General features: G+C 32.9%; 1 protein-coding gene across 2 annotated transcripts in view; it reads right to left on the reverse strand.

The window, feature by feature from the left end:
* The window catches only part of LOC135221705 (cell adhesion molecule 2-like), a 407,499-nt gene that overhangs the window by 66,744 nt on the left and 315,755 nt on the right, over positions 1-25,000 (reverse strand). For both annotated transcript variants that reach the window (XM_064259459.1, XM_064259457.1), the window contains exon 3: positions 8,512-8,647. In XM_064259459.1, coding sequence (XP_064115529.1) covers positions 8,512-8,647 — 136 coding nt within the window. The remainder of the gene's footprint in view (positions 1-8,511; positions 8,648-25,000) is intronic.

Raw genomic sequence — 25,000 nt, forward strand, 5'->3', positions numbered from 1 at the left:
CACTTTCCCCCGGTTTCCCTAGCAACATATCCCCATCCCCCCTAAAACTGACCACACTCGACTCCCCCATACCTCGTTTTGGCTTTTCAGAACCTTCCCCAAATTTCCCTAGTATCAACAACCCCTTTTTCTTTCCCCACACCTTTCTCCCACAATCTCTCATGCACAAATGCATACCCACTTCATCCCAGCTTTTCTCTAACCCTCCTCCCCTCCCTCGGGGTATCACTAACGTACCTTTTCCCTCTCCCCAGTCCTTTCTTCCCCACAAACCTCGCCTTCATTCCGATTGTCCCCTTCCCGCCTTTCTTTGTCTGTAATACAACCTCCCTCCCCTTCCCTACAAATCTGATTCTCTTGCATTTCCCCATTCCTCCTACCTCTTCCCTCTATCTTTACCCACTTTCCTCGACACCCTTCCCTCATCAGAGTAGCAATGCCAATCCCCTATCTCCTCCCTCTCCCCCTTCCCCTTGCGAGCCATAAAATGAAGACTGCACTTAAAACAGATGGAAATAAACACGCCGACAATCCATCATTCCAGGACGCCTAAAATTCTTTCTAATTCAATCTGTATTAAAGGCACAGTAGTCTTTGTTTGCGTAGCTTTGTTCTTAGGGTATCATTGCGGAGCGAAAATTCCGAGTTTTTTCCAGCGTATTTTTGCCGCTGGTTTAATTTTTTTTCTAGCGGTTGTAAAAACGGTTGTATCATAGCAAAAATTTTAAAAATGTATATAGGTTAGAATATGTTTCTCCACATACGCCACAAATATACATACAAACATACAAATACACAGACACAGACACACACACACACACCACACACATATATATATATATATATATATATATATATATATTATATATATATATATATATATCTATATATATATATATATATATATATAATTTTGTATCTGTGTATATGGTGCAAATACGTGTGAATTACTGTGACAATGTTCCCATTTATCTCCAACTATGTAAGCGTAATTAAATAAACTGAGCAAGGCAAAATTTGAACTACACACTCCGAGACTGTCACTTTCAAGCTGCACCGCTCAAAATGAATGGAAAATGAGCTTCTCGCTACGAAGGAAACAGGAACGCGAAGCGTTATGACATTTTGCCGGGACCCAAAGATCTAAATTTGTTTTGAGTTGCAGAACTAAACCCATATGATAAAGCCCCGTGTCACACTAAATATCCTGGAATTTGAGGATGGGTGGGGGGCGCCGCCGTGGATTTTTCATAACCCCTTCCTTCCATCCTTTCTTCCTAACTCCCCTTCACTCCCCCCTTCGCTCCGCAATCCCTCTCCACTACTCCACGGATGTAGCAGTGACGTTGGGGGCAAACGGACGAGAGCTCTTGTGCAGGTGGAAAAGGGAAAAAACGAAAAAGCAAAATGGTGTTTGCGTCTATGACTTGCTATTATATTCTTTCACAGAGGCTTAATGAAATGGATTGGCTCGCGGACAAAGCACACAAGTCCACCACGAAACTAGTACTTCAAAAAAAAAAAAAAAAAAATGGAAAACCTCCTACGATTAAAGCTGGGAGACTATAGGAGAGAGGAAAAATAGCCATCATAGCCTAACTCAAAATCCTCCAGCCCCCAACACGAGAGGGTACATGAATCTCTCCCATTCAAGGGGAAATTTACGGAACAAAACGAATGGATTCATGACGAATATATTTCTCCTATTTAAATATGGGCCTTGTTTTAAGTAAATGTTTCCTTAATACAAAATCAATCACTTTTCCGTTACCTGAAGGTTCCAAGTCATATTTGATTTATAGCCATGAATTTGTTTAATTGGCTAAATCTTTTGAGCATGTCTTCCTAATCCTCTGCTGAGTTTAATGAGAATAAACAATTTGTGTTTTTCTAAAGCCGCACATGATCCAGCTACCTGAACCTCAGTCTAACTGCAGCACAGTAAACTGAATTTAGGAATCCGATGAATGAATCACTTGGAATCCTTTGGTTTTGATGCAGGTCTAGATTCCATTGTAACTGTTTGTCATTATAGCGATATATTAATAGTTGTGCATACACTGAGGAATAAAGGTGATAACAGTAAAAAAAAAAATAATAAACCCGTTTACAAACAATATTAATGAAACTTAATTTTTTCTCTCCTACAAAATCTCTTACAGTTGCAACGACGGCCATGTAATTTGCAAGATATATAAGACAAAATCACCCTCTTATTCCGTTACGCATAAGAACATTAACCTAGGATGTTTAAACAAAGAACACCAGAAAAAATGTGTTTTTTTTAAATATTTCAGTTCAAGTAGCAGTCAGCTCCGAAGTCGTAAGTGTTGAAGGAACAGTTATTCGCCTCATTCAAGAATCCTCAAAGACTTCAGGAAATTCAAATCGCTAATGCTAGAAGTTAAAGGCTCACATTTGTTTTGTCTGCAAGTAAAAATGGTTTTTGTTTCCCAATCTAAATTTTCCAAAATAGTACTCTTTTCTTACCCACCCAACTTACGCCTAGATCTTACTTTCTTTACAAAATTTCCATACATATAATTTTAAATAAAAGTTGATAAAGATAAGTTCCTGGAATTTGACCGGCAGAAAAAGAATGAAATTTTTATACATATGACCACAATTACGACTTAATGCTTTTCTGTCGTTGTTACTTTGGAAGCTTCACAAATAATGGAGCTATTTCATCAATCAGTCGTATTTCTCTAAACAGAAATAAAAAATGTTCTTTTTTTAAGGAACAGCGAAGATATAACAATGGAAAGTGGTATTTTCACATTACGAGATTGACTAAAACTTTTGAAGTCATCCACTGAAGTAATCCTAAAACAATATTCACGGCACTACTAGAACAGTGCTCACCGATAACAATGCTCTCCTTACGGGAAAATGATGGCTTAATTGATTCTAAAATATATTAATTGTGAAATGGACAGTTTAACGTCCTTAGCAAATGAATTGTCCATGGGTATCGCAGGAGGGTTATACATATTACATTCAACTTCAAATACCTATAATGACCTGCCACCTACAAGCCTCACACGAAAGACATAAATTTAATCCCATTCTAGCTCGCTTAAGCATAACGATTATACCTGCAAGGAACGTATTTTCATTGGAATAACAGCTGAGTATTTGATGTTTAAATTTTCATTTTAAATAAAACTGAATATACTGAAACACAAGAATGTATTTGAAGGCAATAAATAAAATATTTTTTGTATCTTCTTTTATTTTTTACGCATTCTGTTATTGAGAGAGTGAAGCTGATGTCAGTGAAATCATACGATTTAACATACTAGGAAAGTCAAGTGGAATGAGAAAAAGTATGCCAAAATATAGCTGGGAGTTGTTAAATCCAGCTATGAATGACGTCTAACTCTACAAGCTATTGAAATATGGTGTTGTACATGCGTAGGGTTCAACCGTGTATTAGTATATTACACACACACACACACACACCACACACACACACATATATATATATATATATATATATATATATATATATATATGTATGTATATGTGTATATATATATATATGTATATATATATATATATATATATTATATATATATATATATATATATATATTGTCGAGTTTATGGTTTTTATATATTTAAATATATATACCATGAACTCTGGTTCTTTTAAAAATATATATGATTGTTCATTTTTAAGTTTCCTTGTTTAATTTTTAATATAAAGGTATAACATGAAAAATTCTATTAACTTAAAATATATTTACAAAGTGAAACATACAAAATTAACAAACTTCATGTATAACACCAGGAACTCCTATAATAATATAAAGGTCTATTGAAGATCTTGCGAGTATAATCAGGATCAGGAAAAGTACTGCACGTGATTACAATCTGACGAAGAATCACGAGTCTCTAAAGATGAAATAAGATCCAAGGACCAAGAGTCTAGGGTCTAGGACCAAGAATGAAGACGCTGACCAAGGTCTAAGGAGTTTGTTACGGGTGGCTAGGTGTCAGGTAGTGATCAGAGAAATGCCGGGGACTCTCCATGTTAAGAAAACAAAAAACAAACAAGGACAACCAAATAGACAGAAATAACTTCTTTAGTCCATGGAGTGGAAAATATATACAAGAGATGGCAGCACAGCATCCCTCGACATATATATATATATATATATATATATATATATATATATATATATATATATATATATATACATACGAGCTCTTAGTCATTCGTCACTGGCTCTTATTTTGGTGGCATGTATGGGCTCCCGAAAATACATTAGGAAATATTCTTATGAGGCCAATCCTTTCGTCTTATACAACGCCTGGCTATAAAATTGGCAAATATCTCATTACATTAATGGAAACTTTTTTAATAATGACCTTAGTCTTTCTAATTCCGTAGAATTTAAAAACAGTATTTTGTGTCAGGATACAGATTTAATCATGGCTAGTTTTGACATAAAATCATTATTTACTAAATACCCGTGGAGGAAACAATTGAGTATATTTTAGATACTATTTTTACTGATAATGAAAGTGTTGACCATGGATTTTAACAGTCCTGATTTTGAGAAGTTGTTGAGTTGGCAGTGCGGGACACTGCCTTTGTTTTTAATGATGAGTTATACGTGCAAGTTGAAGGTTTGGGCATGGTTAACTGACTGAGTTGCACATTCGCTAACATTTTTATGCACAAATTTGAGAGAAAGCTGATGGACAGTTGTCCCTCTTCTTTTAAAACTGATATATATATATATATATAATATATATATATATATATATATATATACTATATATATATATTAAATATTAATATATATACTATATAATATATATATATTATCATATTTATATTAATATATACATATATATATATATATATATAATATAATAAATAAAAACCTCTAACAAAACAACATAAACAATCCTCCACCAAACAAAAAATCATCACACACAAACATCGCAAAACACCCCAACCCCACCCAACAAAAAAAAAAAAAAAAAAAAAAAAAAAAAAAAAAAAAAAAAAAAAAAAAAAAAAAAAAAAAAAAAAAAAAAAACAAAACAAAAAAAAAAAAAAAAAAAAAAAAAAAAAAAAAAAAAAAAAAAACAAAAAAAAAAAAAAAAAAAAAAAAAAAAAAAAAAAAAAAAAAAAAAAAAAAAAAAAAAAAAAAAAAAAAAAAAAAAAAAAAAAAAAAAAAAAAAAAAAAAAAAAAAAAAAAAAAAAAAAAAAAAAAAAAAAAAAAAAAAAAAAAAAAAAAAAAAAAAAAAAAAAAAAAAAAAAAAAAAAAAAAAAAAAAAAAAAAAAAAACAAAAAAAAAACAAAAACACCAATCCGAAGTACAAAAAATCTCATCCTCACATCTCTTTCTCCTCTTCTCTCTCTCTATATCCACTCTCATCTCTCTCTATCTCTCTCTCTCATATCTCATCATCTCGTATCTCTCTTCTCATCTATCCCTCTTCTTTTAAAATCGATATATATATACCCTATATATATATATATATATATATATATATATATATATATATATATATATATATATATATATAGATATATGACTGGTAAAAGTGTTCTGTAACAACAGAATTCCATCTAATAAAAGGAGCCCATACATTTTGGTGTTTTTATGGGCTCCTTTTATTAGATATATATATATATATATATATATATATATATATATATATATATATATATATATATATATATATATATTATACATATTTATATATTATATATATATATATATATATATATATATATATATATATGAAATATATAGTATATATATATATAGATATATATATATATATATATATATATATATATATATATATATATATTATATATATATATAGATATATATATATAAAGTATATATATATATATATATATATATATAGATATATATATATATATATAAGTATATATATATATATATATATATATAATATATATATATATATACAAATATATATATATATACATATATATATATATATATATATATATATATATATATATATATATATATATATATATATATTCATATATCACTATTACATAATTTATGCTGTTTGTATGTTGTTATTGTATTACAAAGGTTATTAATTATTATTATTAATTATTATTATTATTATTATTATTATTATTATTATTATTTTTATTATTATTATTATTATTAATGAGAGTTGCTTTTTTCATTTTTCGTAGTTGGTTCCCCGGACCTGACTTACTTTACCACATAAGGTCCCCAGCTGGATATCCATTGCATGCACTCTGTTTCTAACTGTTATCATTTTTAATATTTTTACTATTTTTCTCAAAATAAGTACTGGCATTAGCATAATTATAATCAATATTTCTGCTATTACTTCCGGAACTGTGTGGCTATTACCAATTATCCCTTTTACCTACCATAGAGAGAGAGAGAGAGAGAGAGAGAGAGAGAGAGAGAGAGAGAGAGAGAGAGAGAGAGAGAGATTAGTTTCAGTCCCAGTCGTATTTCCCATGTGAGATACGTATACATTTTTAACAGATGATTATTACTTTATGCAAGTTGAAACAAGTAAAACATAAAAATCATCATTAATGTTCATTAATGAAACATATAGTCATTATGATCTCAGCTTCATCACCCGAGGCTACAAAACACGGAAAATATAAATCACTTTTTTTCTGACTTTCTTCCTTTCTTTCCGCTAAGAAACTCGGAAGGTCTATAACTTCTCGACAGGGCAAATAAATTTCAGGGTTAGAATTTCAAAGTTGGCATAACTGTGAAAAGTTGGAGGGACTTTTGAAAAGTGTCCATATGAATCTCCGACTCTTATACTATCGTATTCTCCTTTCTCTTTTGTCCTTGTGTTACTTCACTGCCTTCTTTTCTTCGTACCGAAGATTTCACTGCAGTCAAAACCAATCGTATTCGCTTACTATAAATGAGTATTACATGTTATCAAATCTAATAACTATTTGCTTATCATCAGCTTACCCAAATATGATAAATCTATTTACAGAGTACCTCTCTCTCTCTCTCTCTCTCTCTCTCTCTCTCTCTCTCTCTCTCTCTCTCTCTCTCTCTCTCGCCATGGAAATGAGAACTTGGTTAGAAGACGTTGCAGCATTTACGATGTACGACACAACATAAATAAATAAAAGAGAAATATAAATAAATGTTGTGTTTAGTCCCGAAATAAGATGTGATAAAACTCGTGGACATTCACATTCGCTTAAAGAAAATATATATGTTGAATAAGAATACCAGATCCTTAGGGAAAAATTAGAATGTTTCACTTCCTTTGATTCCTTGTATTTGTTTGAAATTTTGTGGACATTTTTAACCACACTATATATTCTGGCAGAACTATTAATGTCTTCAAATCTTTTCTAATCTTTTCGATTTAATGGGAAAGGACTCCTATTCTGGATTAGGTGCCAAAGCTATGATGAACTGAAAACTAAAATACAAGATACGTCGGAAAGAAATATTGTTATTTTCAATTGACGGTAGCTTCAGACACTAAATTTTTATTACGATTAAGTCTCACAATACCTATCCCGTGCTTAATGAATTAATTACTTGGCAATAATTAGTCAGTTGTGGTTAACATATCTTTGTAAATTGGAGCGTCAATGAGAGCTTTTCACAAGATGCCCTAACATTTTTTTCCAAATAAATTAATCTTCACTGGGTATCATAGTCATCTGAATGATGTCTATATTGAGTGAAGTTCATTACCTTAAGACAATTATACCTCATCATAGTGAAGGGTGACCTCTGTAGATAGGAATGTATCAATATCCACATATAAAGCACCTGATTTTAAGCGTTTTATTATGCTCGTAAATATAAATATGTATAGGGTTGATATTTTACGACCTCACTCCACAGAGATTTTGGCAGTTGTAAAAATCAATGTGAAGTTGAATTTGCAATAACCTACGGACATAGGAATGCTTACTTTACTGCATGTAAATAACCTTGAACAAATAAAAAACATAAATCACATAAAAACACACAGAAATGGGAATTTACATACAAGTTTTTAGCATAGAATGATGGAGTAATAGAATCCATAATACTACCAATTGCAATTTAGTTAAACGATTTTGTCTAGAATTTCCAGGTTCCTTGTATCTTTGATATGAAATTAACGAAAAATATGTTTCATGTAACACTTGTTAGAATAATCCATCTGTCTATCTATATATCTATCTGTCTATCTATCTGTGTTTCCCTACGGACATACCTTCAATCCATCCCTGTTTTAGAGGAAGTAAACAGAATGGAGATAAGACAGGCCTAGGACTCATCGAGAAATGAGTGCTCTCAGTCATCAATAAAAATGAATAAACACTGACCGAACTAAAACCCTATATGAGCTTCCCTCTTAAAATGGAGATCAGACTTTCTACCGGAAGACGTCGACTTAATCTGCAGAAGAAGAAGAAGAAGAAGAAGAAGAAGAAGAAGTAGAAGGGCAAAATGGACCAGATGGAACGACAACTTACGCACGACCAGAAGTTCTCCTTCTCCTGAGTCCGTGTGGAAGGAAGGGGCTTCTGCTGATACCTCGCACTTGTATTTCCCCGAAGTCTTCAAGGATATCTCCTTCAGGGCAACTTTACGGTCACTGCTCTTGTCCAACTGCAAGGAGAGGGAGAGAAAGAGAAGAAGGGGTTGTCATGAGATGATATTAAAGCATTATTTGTCATTGCTCTTTCATGCGTAAGTTTACTCGTAGAAGTAGATTGAATACTACCCTTTATCAATGACACACGAGCACACACACATACACACACACGCACCCACGCACGCACACGCGCACACACACACACACACACACACACACACACACATATATATATATATATATATATATATATATATATATATATATATATATATATAGTGCCTATATTATAAGTTTGCTTGCAATTAATTGAATTATATTTGAGTTGTGCTTTTTCCCTCTTTAGAGGATGTTTAAACAAATCTAGTATAATTAACAGCTTACGAGAGAGAGAGAGAGACAGAGAGAGACAAAGAGAGAGAGAGACAGACAGACAGACAGAATGTGTATCGTTAAGATTTTGTATTTCAGGAAATTTCAGTATTACAATATCTTGCTTTCCCAAGAGGATATAACATCAAATATTGTTCCTACTTCATCAAGTACTTCTTGGCGTTTAGCGTTTTATGTATTCTAATAATATATAGTGCAAAGATAATTTAACCAAGCAAATATGTTGAGTATTTCTGCTACGATTTCATGAACGGTTTTATAATGGTAATAAAGATGGAGAGGATTATATAACGACTTGTGGATAAAATACAAATGAAGAATGCTGATAAGCTGATGGAACTGAAAGCATGGTTCTGACTTTCGCATTTTATGAAAGGAATTAAGACTAAGTCTTTTTGGGGAAAAAGGTAAAAGTTACGGATGCTTCATGTAATATGTTAAGTTACCGTAATTCTTAAAAGCATGAACTCAGGGGTTCTTAGTTTTTACCAATTCTGCTTTTGTTTTGTTGTTGGCTGAGTGGTATTAAATTCTTAAGTAGATATATATATTCTATATATATACAATATATATGAATAATATATATTATTTAAATATTATACCTAATATATATATAAATAAAGATATATATATATATATCTATTAATATATATTATATATATTATATTATATATTATATTATATTATATTCTATACATATATTATATATATGTGTGTGTGTGTGTGTGTGTAAATATATATAATATATATATATATATATATATATATATATATATATATATATATCTATATATATATTATATATATATATATATATATATATTTCATTTGGTTTCTACAGCAAATTTTTTCATAAATAGTCACTTCTGGAACAAGGATGTGAAATCTCTAAAAGAACATACCTCCTACTATATATCATCTTTAAGTATATGACGGGTAAATTAACTGGTGAAAACCAAACTTGTTCAATAAAAATCAGGAGAGAAATATGAAGACAGGGTTAGTGATTCAGGTGGCCTATAGCACTAGAAACAGAGAGACAGACAGAGGATGGGAAGTCTCTAGTAATAAATCATTCGATGAAATCGCAGTTATTCCAGTTTATGATTTATCTGACGGCTCCTGGGAAGACTTCCGAAATAATCGGGATAATTATGAGAGATGAACGACGGATTATATTGCCTACCAAGAAGCGTTATTCACTTCCATCCTGCTTTAATATAAATATCTTAAAATGGACAATTAGAAGATATAAAAAGATAAAAATGAAGGGAGGAACTATCTTTAGTTTAATGAACATGGTACAGTTTTAACTGTAACTTAGACCGGTTGATTATAAATAGGAGATAGTCGTTTTATATGTATAGTATATATATACTATATATATATATATATATATATATATATATATATACATACATATATACACACACACACGTGTATATATATATATATATATATATATATATATATATATATATATATATATATATATATATATATACATACATATACACACACACACGTGTATATATATATATATATTATATATATATATATATATATATATTATATATATATATATATAAAATATTATATCCCAATGTTATTAAGCTGTTCCATAAACAGACTGAGCAGAGTAGCAATGTAAATGACATTTGAATTTTCACTCACACATTCGAACATGCACACAAATTCACATGCACACACACCCACACACAGCCTTCTGATAGTACACGTGAGAGGAAAAAGTGAAGCATAAAAAGATTCTTTACCGAGGAAATTATTACACTTATTATGAACTGACATACAGACGAGACCCAGCTCATGAAATTTACTATACTCTGTTTTTTTCCATCTGTCCATCCATCTGTGGTGTTTTTGTATGGTAACACTACGTCCCGGGCTTTAGATAGTTACGCTATTTGTCAGTTTTAGGTAAATAAAAGGATATCTGGGTGTACATTTGCAACTGAAAAGTGTTTTAATAATTTACTGTATGCGAATTACACCGTTAATATTCGAAAAAGGATATTATTATAATCGTTGAATGTAAGCTGAATGTAACTATCTAAAGCCCGGGACGCAGTGTTACCATACAAAAACACCACAGGCGGATGGACAGGTGAAAAAAAACAGAATATAGTTACGGTAAATAACTCCATAAATAACAAATGTCAGGGTGACGCAAGGGAACTTGATGTAAATCAGTTTTGGATTTAGCAGAATTTAAGGTCAGTATGCAAGCAGTAGACTAACATGGGGATTATAAATCCCAAGTTCATAATCAGTGATGTCACTCATGCCCAAACCGTGTGGTAGAGTTTAGTGAATGGTATTGTGGTGGGCCTTATAAAGGCGTGACAAATTAGGCACTGACCGCATGTTCCAGAGAGTTATTTGGCGATTTTGTTAGAATTAGGACCGAATATTTATATCTCGGTATGCTATTGAAATATGTTCGTTGTATCATGTAGTTTAAAAAATATACATATATTTTTATGGACTTGAAGAAAACCGTCGCATTTCTTGTTACTTGACGATTTTTTATTTTTATTTTACTCCATTTATTTATTTACTTTGTTGTTATTTTCACAAGTTTCGCTTCTTGGAAATAAAAGCAGGAGACTTACGATATCGCTGAAGATGATATTTAAAGTTATTTTTATCAACGTTAAATACCCACATAACATAAATAAGCTTTTTAAGTCAAGTTCCTTCTTTGTCATTATGTCATTTCTTTCGATTTTCTTTCACACTAACCACTGATTATCAGTTTACACAGAAGTCTTTCTCAATGACGTCATCACGACTAGTTTTCCATTCTATATATTAGGTGAACTTAATGACGTCGTTTCAACAATATAATAAATTATTATATATTCGGATGACTGAAATGAAGATCCGAGCCGCAATGTGAATGATTTTAACATTATTTCAACATCGGTTTGGTTAGATAAATGTTATAAGAAGTTAGAATGAGTCTGAATTATCGTCTGATTGAGATTTTTCTAGTAAGATTTTAACGAGCCTGTCAGGGGACGGAGATTTAATGAAGGGTTTAATGAAGGATCCTCAGTATGCAATATGGAAGCATTCGGCCAAAACACATAGCGTTTGCACCGCAAAAATAAAGCTTAAGGCATTTGAGATATCATACCCTGCACAACTTGATTCATCACTTCACAAATCAGTTTTGGAAATTTCAGAAACTGAACAGACAGAAACTTGCGTGTGGCTTTTCCTTGCAAAGATAAAATACGAATCACATTTAAATTGCCGAGACTTTTCGAAGAATTTTTAGCTTGATTTCATAATGAAAGAAACGTAAATTAGATTTACTGAGGGGTAGGCGCTCCATTATAAATTAAATATGGAGACCTACATTATATATATATATATATATATATATATATATATATATATATATATATATACATACATATATATACACATAGATATATATAGCATTATATAATGTGTATATATATAAATAATGAATGTTTCTATGTTTGACCTGGATGAAAGGGTAGGTTTCAAACCCGTACCCCATTCCCATCCCCCTTCCCTTAGTAAAGTATGTGTTGTATAAACTCTACGGTGTTGTCATACCTCATTTCGTGTGATCGTACCATAGAAATATAGTATTGAAAGTAAAAGGGCAGTCACCACATTAACACCTATTCAAGAGGGTCAGTCAGTCAGTCAGTCAGTACAGTACCTTTATAGTAATCCTTGCATAAAAGGGACAGACATTACAGTAATACCTGAATAAATGGGACAGGCAATGCCGTAATCCCACTTCGATAAAAAGGACAGTCAGCTCAGTAATTCCTGGATAATTAAGACAGCCACCACAGTAATGTCTAGATAAAATGGACAGTCACCACAGTAATACATGGGGGGCGGAGGGGGGGGGGGGCAGTCATAGTAAAGTCTGGATGAAACGGATATTTACCACAGTAACACCTGGATAAATGGGCTCACATCAGTAATACCTGGATAAAAGGGTGGATACAAGGGATTCACCTCAGTAATCTCTGGATAAAAGGGACAGTCAGCACAGTAATAACTGCATGAATGGGACAGTTAGCAAATAATACATGGATAACTGGGAAAGTCACCCCAGTAATACCTGAATAAAGAAGACAGTCATTATAGTAATACTTGGATAAGGGACAGTCACCACAGTAATAACTGGGTAAATGGGACAGTCCCTACACTAACACCTGGAGAAAAGGGACAGAGAGTAGAGTAATAACTGGATAAATGGAACAGTCAGCACAGTCAAACATGGATAAAAGGGACAGTCATCACAGTAATACTTGCATAAATGGGATAATCGAAGCAGTAATATTTCGATAAATGGGACAATCAGTCTATCAGAATTTTATTTTTGTGTATGTGTGTGTGCGTGAGTGTGACGGACAAACGACGAGAATTGTGTAGGAAAGTAATAGCGCTTCCTCAATTATGAAAATGACGTTTATGTAATGGTCTTCATGTCACATATCTTTAGCGCACATGAGAGTCCTGACGTCAAATGTACATGTAACATTCACTCTGCGAGAAATGTCAATCAGAATATTTAATGACTAAAATTTATTTAGTCCAGAAATTGTCAAATAAAACTCAATCTGATTTTGAGTCTTTCCTTAATAAGATTCAATTTTGTAAATCTTTCCTAAATAACAATTTTTATATCAATTTTTTCCTAGCAATATTTATCAAATTCATTTTCCAGAGTCCTTCATCCAAACTCACCAAGGAACAGAATGAAGATTATTAGTCAACGATGACTTGCTCTTTTTCTAAGTAAGGATTTCGATGTACATTCACTTCTTTTTGAAATATCTTTCATGTTTCTAAAATTACGTATTTGATATTCTATTTCGGTGTGGGAAAGATTTTTGTAAACGCCTGGAAAGAGTTGCATGTTCAGTCCTTCCGTTTTGTATGAAAGTTACCATCCGTCATTTGACAATATAACCTTTTTGATAAATATGTTTCTTTCGATTATGATTATATTCTGCGTGTCTTCTCTAATTTCTTCAAAAATGATTTCCAAAACTAGGTCCCTACAATGGTAATTATAAGGTTCAAGTTATGTGAATTTCAAGAATAAAATCGAATCTTGTTTCTCATTTGTCTGTGACTTTTTTTTTTTTTCTTTTTTGACATACACTCAAGAAGCCGAAATAATCATAGGTGGGAGTCATCAGACAGAGCTATTATAGATGAGAATCAGAGAGTTGAATTAAGCATCAAAATAATCTTTCCTAATCTATCTCATGAAGAAAATACACAAATTTTTGGGGGTCAGGTGTGTTACCCAATTTTACAAATTATTTTACAGGCATTTATGACAAAGGTATGAAAATAAACTGTTAGTAAGTTCGTTTGAATTTTACCTTGTGAATTTTCTTGATAAATCGTCTACGGGGTGATACAAGAAATTCTTTACATCATTAACTCACCCAACCGACGTGAAAGTCGCTATTTCACATAGTTTGTCTTCCTTGAAAGTTGCAAGGTATAATACAAAGGGAGGATACAATATACTGAACTCTTAAAATATTATGGTTTCAATATGAGTTTTGTCCTGATTCTGTATAGAATTTAGGGGATTTACCAAAATCTCTTTAGTGATACGGATGTGTCCTGCGGTTGCCTGTCTAGCTCGTGCTATGATATTATAAGGGATTGAATATAAAAAGCTTGATCTCATGTTCATTTAACTGTGATAGCAATAACATAATTATATTATTGCTATTTTTATTGCTATTCTTATGTACGATGAAAATATTGAAATTTAATAATAATAATAATAATAATAATAATAATAATAATAATAATAATAATAATAATAATAATAATAATAATAAGTATAGAGGACTGCGTCAACATCGAAAACAGAGCACTGGGGCAATATCTGAAAACCAGTGAAGACGAGTGGCTCAAGAGTGCATGGGAAGAAGGACTGATAAAAGTAGACGAAGACCCAGAAATATACAGAGACAGGAGAAAGACAGACAGAACAGAGGACTGGCACAACAAACCAATGCACGGACAATACATGAGACAGACTAAAGAACTAGCCAGCGATGACAATTGGCAATGGCTACAGAGGGGAGAGCTAAAGAAGGAAACTGAAGGAATGATAACAGCGGCACAAGATCAGGCCCTAAGAACCAGCTATGTTCAAAGAACGATAGACGGAAATAACATCTCTCCATAGTAGGAAGTGCAATACGAAAAATGAAACCATAAACCACATAGCAAGTGAATGCCCGGCACTTGCACAGAACCAGTACAAAAAGAGGCATGATTCAGTGGCAAAAGCCCTCCACTGGAGCCTGTGCAAGAAACATCAGCTACCTTGCAGTAATAAGTGGTACGAGCACCAACCTGAAGGAGTGATAGAAAACGATCAGGCAAAGATCCTCTGGGACTATGGTATCAGAACGGATAGGGTGATACGTGCAAACAGACCAGACGTGACATTGATTGACAAAGTCAAGAAGAAAGTATCACTCATTGATGTCGCAATACCATGGGACACCAGAGTTGAAGAGAAAGAGAGGGAAAAAATGGATAAGTATCAAGATCTGAAAATAGAAATAAGAAGGATATGGGATATGCCAGTGGAAATCGTACCCATAATCATAGGAGCACTAGGCACGATCCCAAGATCCCTGAAAAGGAATCTAGAAAAACTAGAGGCTGAAGTAGCTCCAGGACTAATGCAGAAGAGTGTGATCCTAGAAACGGCACACATAGTAAGAAAAGTGAGGACTCCTAAGGAGGCAGGATGCAACCCGGAACCCCACACTATAAATACCACCCAGTCGAATTGGAGGACAGTGATAGAGCAAAAAAAAAAAAAAATAATCTAATAATAATAATAATAATTAATTGTAATCATTATTTCTATCAAAGCTGGGACTTATGCTTGATCAAAATAACATCAGTGATAATATTTAGAGGAATATGAATAAGAGCGGTGAGGATAATTTCGGGGTAAAAACACACGCATACGCAGGTTTGTAAAAAAAAAATATATATATATATATATATATATATATATATATATATATATATATATATATATATATATATTTATATGTGTGTGTGTGTGTGTGTGTGTGTATGTATATATGTATATGTGTATATGTATATATATATATATATATATATATATATATATATATATATATATATACTATAATATATAATATATATATTATATGATATTTATATATATACATACACACATATATATATCTATATATATATATATATATATATATATATATATGAATAACTTGATCACGAAGTATATAAAACGTAATGCTATGTATAAATAAAGGTTTTTGCCACGAAGGAAAAATCAAGCCAAGCACTTTCGGTCTAGTGCGACCCTTTACTCAGTAAAGGGTCGCACTAGACCGAAAGTGCTTAGCTATCTCGCTTTTCATTTTTCCTTCGTGGCAAAAACCTTTATATATATATATATATATATATATATATATATATATATATATATATGTGTGTGTGTGTGTGTGTGTTGTGTGTGTGTGTGGGTGAGTGAGTTTTGTCACTTGACATCCGTCGAGAAAACAAGACACAGACAACAACGTGATTCATAGCCAACTGCGTCCCGTATTTGGAAATGACACATCGACAAAAACAAAGAAATGAACGAACAATATTCCAAATACGTTTTCATGAATTCCATACAAAAATAACCGTCGGTACGAATTCCGAGAACGAACCTTGTTTTGACGGCGTAATGGTGACAATAGGCATCCCATATAGACTGAGAGAATACAATAAGGGCTCGCTGGCCAATTTCGCAACAATATCCTCCCTAGCTTCAGGCTGTTATTGGAATCTTTATTATCGACAGACTTTTAATGTCTTTCTCAAGATAGGAACATAACGTCAGTTTTACCCGATGCCTACGAACACTTTCTGACAGAGAAGGATGGAAGCTTCTGAGAACGTCAAGATCATTGTTTACTTTGTTAATTAGAGGTATGAATGGTTCAGGAGGGTAAAGAATTTAAGATAAACTAGGAAGTGTTGGAAAGGTCGGCATAAGTGAAAAGATGTACTGAAGTGCTTTAATTTATTCTGATACCTTTGAGAGAATGGATAGGTTTATGATGATGAAATGACTGTATATAATAAGGAAGTATAGGAACAAAGGAGGAGAGTGCAAAAGACTAGATAGTTAGAAGAGTTGGTAGAATAAAATGGCCTTGATATCGAAGAACTACGAGAGTGTGTAAGTATGACGCGCTGTTAATAAGTTTTTCTTGTAGCCATATGAATCGATTGAGGGTAAGGAAGTTTGCTAAATAGGAGGCTCCCCAATGATGTGAAAATGAAAGAAAAACCCTCTTTGCTGGCCTTTAGAGAAGGCCTTAGAAATATAGTTCATTGATGTATATATATATATATATATATATATATATATATATATATATATATACATTCATACATATATCCATATATATATATATGTGTGTTTGTGTGTGTGCGTGTGGTGTGTGTTTGTAGATATAATTTTATACAGTGGCAAGAGAACGAACGGAAAAGAAGTATTAAACTTAAACATCGGGTATTTGGGAGCAAGAAGGAACAGATTAAATGGAAAAAAGGAAGAGAGGAAAGGGCTGAGACTCCAGGAAGTGCGACGGCTTGTGCAAGACAAAGTGAATAGCGAAGTAATCGGCGGAAGGGGAGTTTCCGACCGACTGCCTTTCTGTTGTATTATCCTATTGACAATGGGTTTCCTAACTTAGCTAAGCCGTTAAAGGATGAGTGGGAGATCTGTGTGTTCGTGTGTGCGCGTGTGCGTGTGTGTCTGCATATGTATGTGTGTGTGTGTGCCTGTGTATCTTGGGAAAGTTTTACATTCATTATCCTTCTGTGGGTTCTTCGTACTCAAGATAAAAAAAAAAAAAAAAAAAAAAAAAAAGTCTTGTCGTTTAGCATTTTGTATGAGTTACCTTTCTGAGCTTACTAGTGTTTATATTTACGTATGTTTGGATTAGTTACATAAATACTTTAATTAGACCACCGTAGTAAAATTCTTAAGCGTCTGAGCGCTGACTTCCTTAAATGAAAAAAATAAAAATATCAAAAATTAATGATAATAAAAAAAACTGAGGTAGAGAGAAAGCGATGACTACTTTCTTTGCCATGAAGATAAAAACAAACAATAAACCTCGTTGCGAAATAGCGCTACACCTGTAATTTTTGTCTTGTTCGAGTGAATGAGTTATTCCTAATTCCTAAAAGATTCGAAAATACAACTTTTGTTTTATGATCACTAATGATCATGACGATACAAATTTCTTTCAAAAAGATTTGTGATATGAGAAAAAATGTAAAACACCTGGATTACGAATGTGACATTTTTACATTTTTCTAAACTTGGGTGCGCCATGCAAGCCATGCATAGTCCACAACTAACATTTATCAATTATTCCTCCTGCCTCCAGTCTCCCTTACTTGCTACGCCCAAAGCATGATGAGTCTGATAGGCTACAATTCATCGATTTCCTTCCAAATTAGAATCAGTTGCCTCACCGACTTTACAGTCGCTGTCTATAATAATGTAAGAAAATTGAATAATTGATAAACGACGTAGAACTATACAACGGAGAAAATTATAAACTATAATTGACAAATGAAAGGGAACTGACTAATGAGCCGAAAGAGGAGTGTTGGGGGGGGGGGGGGGGGGGGGGCCTCCATAAACAATAGAGGATGATGATCATTATGACAATAATAATTCCGACTCTCTCGTTCACATTACCGTGACGAGAGAAACAATAAAATCAAGGAGGTACATTTATGGCAATTTTTCACCTAGAAAATAGGTGCTACTGGAAATTTCCTTGACAAAAATATTAACAGACACGTCACCTCTATTCTTTTCTATTAAAATGTTCAATCATTTTTTCCCCTTCCACTTCATATATATTTGACTATTTATTCAGGCTCATGACTGGTCCCAGGCTATTGTTCTGAAGCTCTTTCTAATAAGTATGGGCACAATAAACCATTCTTAACGATTTACTGATTAATCTTATTATTCATTCATTCGAATGAAATATAAGGCTTTAGAGTTTAGACTGATAAAAATTATAGATTTAGATTAGCATTACCCATTCAACAATGTTGATAAAATCAAAGTTATTCGATAAACTCTTGAAAATATCTATGTTTTTAAATTCTGTGATGACTCTTGTGAGTTGGAAGGAAAGTGAATTAATAAAACTGCTCGGCACAGAGAAAACTTTAGTCATAAGTATGGAAATGAAGATAGGTTATACTTTACATACTGCATAAAATAGCGATCGATGGCAAGTTGCAGCTTTACTTATGCATTTGACGACTCCACAATGTTTAACAAATTAATTCCCTAATATATTTAAACGTGTATACTGGAATGCATTCATAAGATTGCTTCCTGTGCGAGGCCTTCCTTATCTATCCAAATTGGACAATGACAGGATCTCTTCACAAACTGCATAAAAGGAAACGGTATAGTATTTTAAAAACGTTACAAATCATAATCTTAAATATGAATACATATGTGTGTGTGCGTGCGCTCGCGTCCGTGTAAACAAAAAGATTGTTATATAGAAATGTATAATAAATATATTGCATCCGTTTTCATTCATTCCAGTTTCATAAAATGATTACTGGAAGATAGCATGCATGCAATGGAAAGATATAAAAAAACTAAACGCAAAGATATTATTCTTTAATAAGTAAACGTCCGCGGGCAGGATATAATAGATCCCCCAGTGTAAGAAGAGGGACAGAAAAGTCAGAGCTTCAAAAACCATTTAGACGCATTGTGAAACTTCACGTGGTGTTTTTCAAGAAGAACGCGTGACTGACACAGCTAAAAGTAACTATATTATCAATTCTACTATTGACATCTCGAGTCTGCACTAGCAATGAAGTAAACATAGAAACCCCTCTAACGCAATGTATGGTTTGGCCTTCGTTTGTGTTCTTCGAAGGTTTGAAACTATAGATAGAAAACGTGTTTACCAAAGAGCCGGGATGTCAACATGCATTGTTAACGAGTATTGTACAGCGCTATTCAAATCTCCATTTGAGAAGCTAAAGTCCTAATTAGCAAGCGCCTTTTCTGTGACGATGAAACATCTGAATGGTGTTTATACTACAGCTATAATTAGACAACACTGAGAAGCACGGAAAATTAGTGCTTACTTTTATCAGCACTTGTTTTTTATGTCTCTCTTTCATAAGAAATGAGCTATTGTGGTATTTGGAATGAATTAAGGCATTCGAAGTGTTTACCAAATATTAAGATTAACTTCCACTACAATTAAAATGCTTTTAAAATGAAAGGTTCCTTGAAGCAGAACATATAAGAGTTTACTTCCGGAATGAGTAAATAACTTATTTGGTTCCCATAGAAAAAAAACTCAGAATCATATACGTTTTGTTTATACGTAAGTTAGTATTACAAAAGACTGCTTTTCAACGAAAGAGACCATATCATTGGGAAATCGTATTAAAGATGTCATGCAAAGGAAGGCACATAATGAATCAGTTTTCTATCAGGAATGCCATATATCATACGATTATGACTATTTGAATATACCGGCCAACACGAGGCAGCAAAATATAATATAGAAATTGTATATCTTGCAACGCACAAGACACTTTGTAGTGAATCGGTTTCACATTTCAATCACCATTATTTTGTGATGAGACGGCTCCACTACCGACTAAACAATGATGAAGCTGTTTTACTGAGAAGGACGTTGTGTTGTAGAACGTGCAGACATTGTCTGTATTCACTACGATAAAATACTATTTTGTAACTCATTTTATCAATAGTAACGTTAGTCATTGCCTTTGTAAAAAAAAAAAAAAATGAAGAATGGTCCTAAATGATCTCGCCGAGAACCTCCCCCATGAGAACTAAAAAATAATTTGCAGTAGATACTAGAAGAAGTGATACTGGGTATAACTTTGGAAATGAATACAGAGCCAGATCGAGTCAGAGTTATGCCCTGTATTGGGGTCACTGAAATGGCTGGTGGCATTGCGTGTTGGGTCATCCGGTAGAATATCCCAAAACTATCGACCTTATGCTGAAATATTTGTACGGGTTGATTCGGGCTGGTTGTGACAGGGTTTGGTAAGCAGATGGGCTGAAGTAAAGGGGATCTGAAACTGAAGGGGAAAGGTCTCTAGTTTCGCCGAGTGTGTTGGAAGATTCGGAAACAAGCTTAATTTGATTTTGCAGATGTATAGAATTTTATTTTTGCCATACCTATGATGGATGATGCATAAAGCCACTGCCTTTATGCTAGTACAGCACGAAAGGCATGCTAATTATATATATATATATATATATATATATATATATATATATATATATATATATATATATATAATATATATATATATATTATTTCTAATGTGTAACAGTCGAATTGCGTGGAGTCCTATATAATAGAACCTGCCTAGATTTACATTTTCCATAAGCTAGAACACGTGTCAGGAATGTCTCACCTAGTCTAATAGACTAGGCTATGGTGAAATCATACCAGCTTAACCTACCCTTAACATATGCAGGGTAGCCTTACCCAGTGGAACTCAATCAATGTAGGTTGTGCAGACCGAGAAAGTGGCTACAGCTTTCAACGAACGAATGCAAAAACACATAGAGGGGGATAACCTGCATCCTAGGCTATGCTAACCTTTCTGTAAAACGCATTGTCTATTTAAATGAAAGAATTTCTGCCAGTAAGTCCCTTTCACTAAGACAGAAAATAGAATAGCCTAACTGCAGATCACTTTTGTAGAAACGAACGTCTAGCAATGAAACCAATGGCTTAACATGCCAGACAGTCATGGAAATGTAAACAGGTTCCTTGCAAAATATTCACTGTGTTTTCTTTTAAATTTAAATATCTCTCGTCATTGTTCTTGGAGGGAGAATGGAAGATTATTGTAGGGAATAAACCATTCATAAGTAAAGGATATGAGATTTTCCATTTCTATATTGGTATTTTTATATACTCTGTTTGGTTTCCATTTCTGTCTTAGAATTATATTCTTTTCCGTGTGTTTCTCGCAAGGATAAACTTTTATTTTCTCAGTGTTGTTCTCTTACTTTATCACTTTTTCTCATCTTTATTCTTTATCAATGTCTTCTTAAAAACATATACTGTTTGCTTTTAATTCCAAGTCTTTCCTTTTGTCCTTTTCCGTGTTTCATTTATTTACATAATTTTTCGTGCGGTCGTTGTGCAAGATTCATTCTTTGTTTCTTCAACCCATTGTTTACTAGAAAAATATACATTGAAAATTGAAATAAGAAGATGATAGAAAATTGTTTTGAGTTCAGTTCTTCTACAACGAATGAAAAATCCACACTTTCATGACAAAAAGAATGAACAATAATGTAAAATGAGTATATGAAAACAGAAAACATGTATAGTAAACCTTGGACTCTCTCTCTCTCTCTCTCTCTCTCTCTCTCTCTCTCTCTCTCTCTCTCTCTCTCTTTCTGCATGTGCTCTCATCAAAAGCCTCATATATGAGAAAAGTCATTTCCTCGTGGCTTTTGATAATCCTACGAGATTAAAGCATAATAATACTACAGCCATAAAAAAAATCGAGAATAGCTTTCTGGTGCTAAAAACTACAAGTTTTTTCGCCATTAATCTGTTGAAAAAAAGACTGTGAAATTACTAATTAGAAAATCAAATTAGGATTACTCTCCTAATACTAAAAACGTTTATTACATTTTTATGCCGTTTTTTTATATAATAATAATAATAATAATAATAATAATAATAATAATAATAATAATAATAATAATAATAATATTATTATTATTATTATTATTATTATTATTATTATTATTATTATTATTGAGAAGGACAATCGAGCAGGTTCTCGAAATGTCACCTTTTATTTATATTTTTTACTATTCATCTAGTACACTGATCATCATTGTGGATTTCTACACCACTAATAACAATAATAATAATAAAAGTAACATTACTTCAGTCTTCTCCAATTTCATGCTGATAGCTTATGATTCACCATACCCCCCCCCCACAAAAAAAAAAAAAAAAAAAAAAAAATTATAAAAGAAAGAAAAAAAAGAGTAAATCAGATAGTGTGAACGAGTGGGAGAGCGTCACAGTTTCCCATTAATGCAAAAAGCCAATAAGATTACGCTTCCGCGGAGGGCAATCATATGATATCCCTAACAGCCTTCAGGAGGCATCAAGGAGGCAATTACCGGAATGGAGACTGACTGGTTGAGCTCCAGCCGTCACTCTCGGCATTAGGTCTGTCCACTTCCTTTTCCCCCCACCTCTTTGCCTGCTCACGGAGGCGGGTGGCTGGCCTGGACACAAATTCGCATGTTGGTTTCAGTGTTGTGTTGTGTTGTGTTCATTACATTTGTGTGTTAGTGGGACTTCCCTGGTCTTGAATTAACTCATGTTACATCTCTCTCTTGTACCGCGTTTTGAGATGTTTCTGTTCTTTGATTAAATGTGTGCGTTTTAACGCGTTTTTCTCCACTTACACTGGATAATTTTCTCTTGGACGACGTATTGTGATTCTCTCTCTCTCTCTCTCTCTCTCTCTCTCTCTCTCTATCTTGGGTTTTGTGTGAGTATTTCCGTCTTTTTTTGTCATACACTTAGTTCTCTGTATAAGTTCTTCAGTGTTTTTCTGCTCTTTTAATGAATATGTTTCTCTCTCTTGTGTATTGTTATTCTCTCTGACCTCCATAGCCATACCACGCCCATTACTTTAACAGAACTGCAGAAAATATTACATAAATATCCTATTTTACACAAGACGTCAGTGAACCTCTTTAAATTTACTCGCCTAAAGGATTAAAAGACAGAAAAAACGAATAAGCTTTACAGGGAACAGTTCTTATTATTTCACTTTTGAAAGGAATTCTGAGGCAGCATAGTATTTATATAAATTCAAAAATCTTAGATTTCTGTGCCATGGTTGACATCGCAATAATTCCATATAACTTTCTTTCACTAGAAAAAAAGCTGGTTCTGGCCAAGGAAATTATTTCAAATCCTAAGAATTTCAAAGGTTGTTGTCTTTAATACACTATAATATTTCACTTTCCTCCTGTAATTAATGAAAACCATAGGGTTGCTTCTGTAAACTTGGTTTCCATTAGGACCCTTATTTCTTGTCTGGAATTATTACAATTTCTACGTGTAGGGAGAATTTTTGGATCTTGATTCCGTCTCTGACTGTGTACAATGCTTTTTTTTTAAAGATAATATAAAGGCTAGAAAACCTAGCTTATACCAAAGCTTCAGCTCATAGCCTGCAAATAAGAGAGTGCTTAGCACGGGATCTCCTTCAACCTTGCGCTACGTTTCTCTTAAGTGGATTCGCCCATTACTGGTCGTCCTAAAGCAGGGTTATCCTCATAAGTATTCCCACACAATGTGGAAGGTCGCACACTCTCGCTAACTTGTCGTACAAGAAGTTAATGAAGGAGTCATAAAAAGAAGATTAGTTTGTGCTGTATTTAGACAAATGTGTCCTTCCTATTTACTTCCTTATGTGTGGTAATAATTTTTTATCGGCAATTTCCCGTTCTTTTTTTAACATTATCAGTAGCACAAATGATGACAAGAAACTGTAACGAGGTGACAGTGAAAGAATGCTATCCTTTACCCAGTAAATAGTCACTGTATTGAGAGAACATTGAACGTGGCGATGTTCCATTGGTACTGCAACCTATTTCACAATCAAAACTTCTAGCAGGAAAGCCAGATAAAATGGGAACGATGTAATAAAACTAAGCGTTTTATCAATAAAAGATACAACTTAATACAGCTACTTACTGAAAGCATTATAAGAGAACTAGTGTACGAAAGGATTTTGGAAAGATTAGAAGTGTT

This window comes from Macrobrachium nipponense, chromosome 3 (genome assembly GCF_015104395.2).
Source record: "Macrobrachium nipponense isolate FS-2020 chromosome 3, ASM1510439v2, whole genome shotgun sequence".
Classification (NCBI taxonomy): domain Eukaryota; kingdom Metazoa; phylum Arthropoda; class Malacostraca; order Decapoda; family Palaemonidae; genus Macrobrachium; species Macrobrachium nipponense.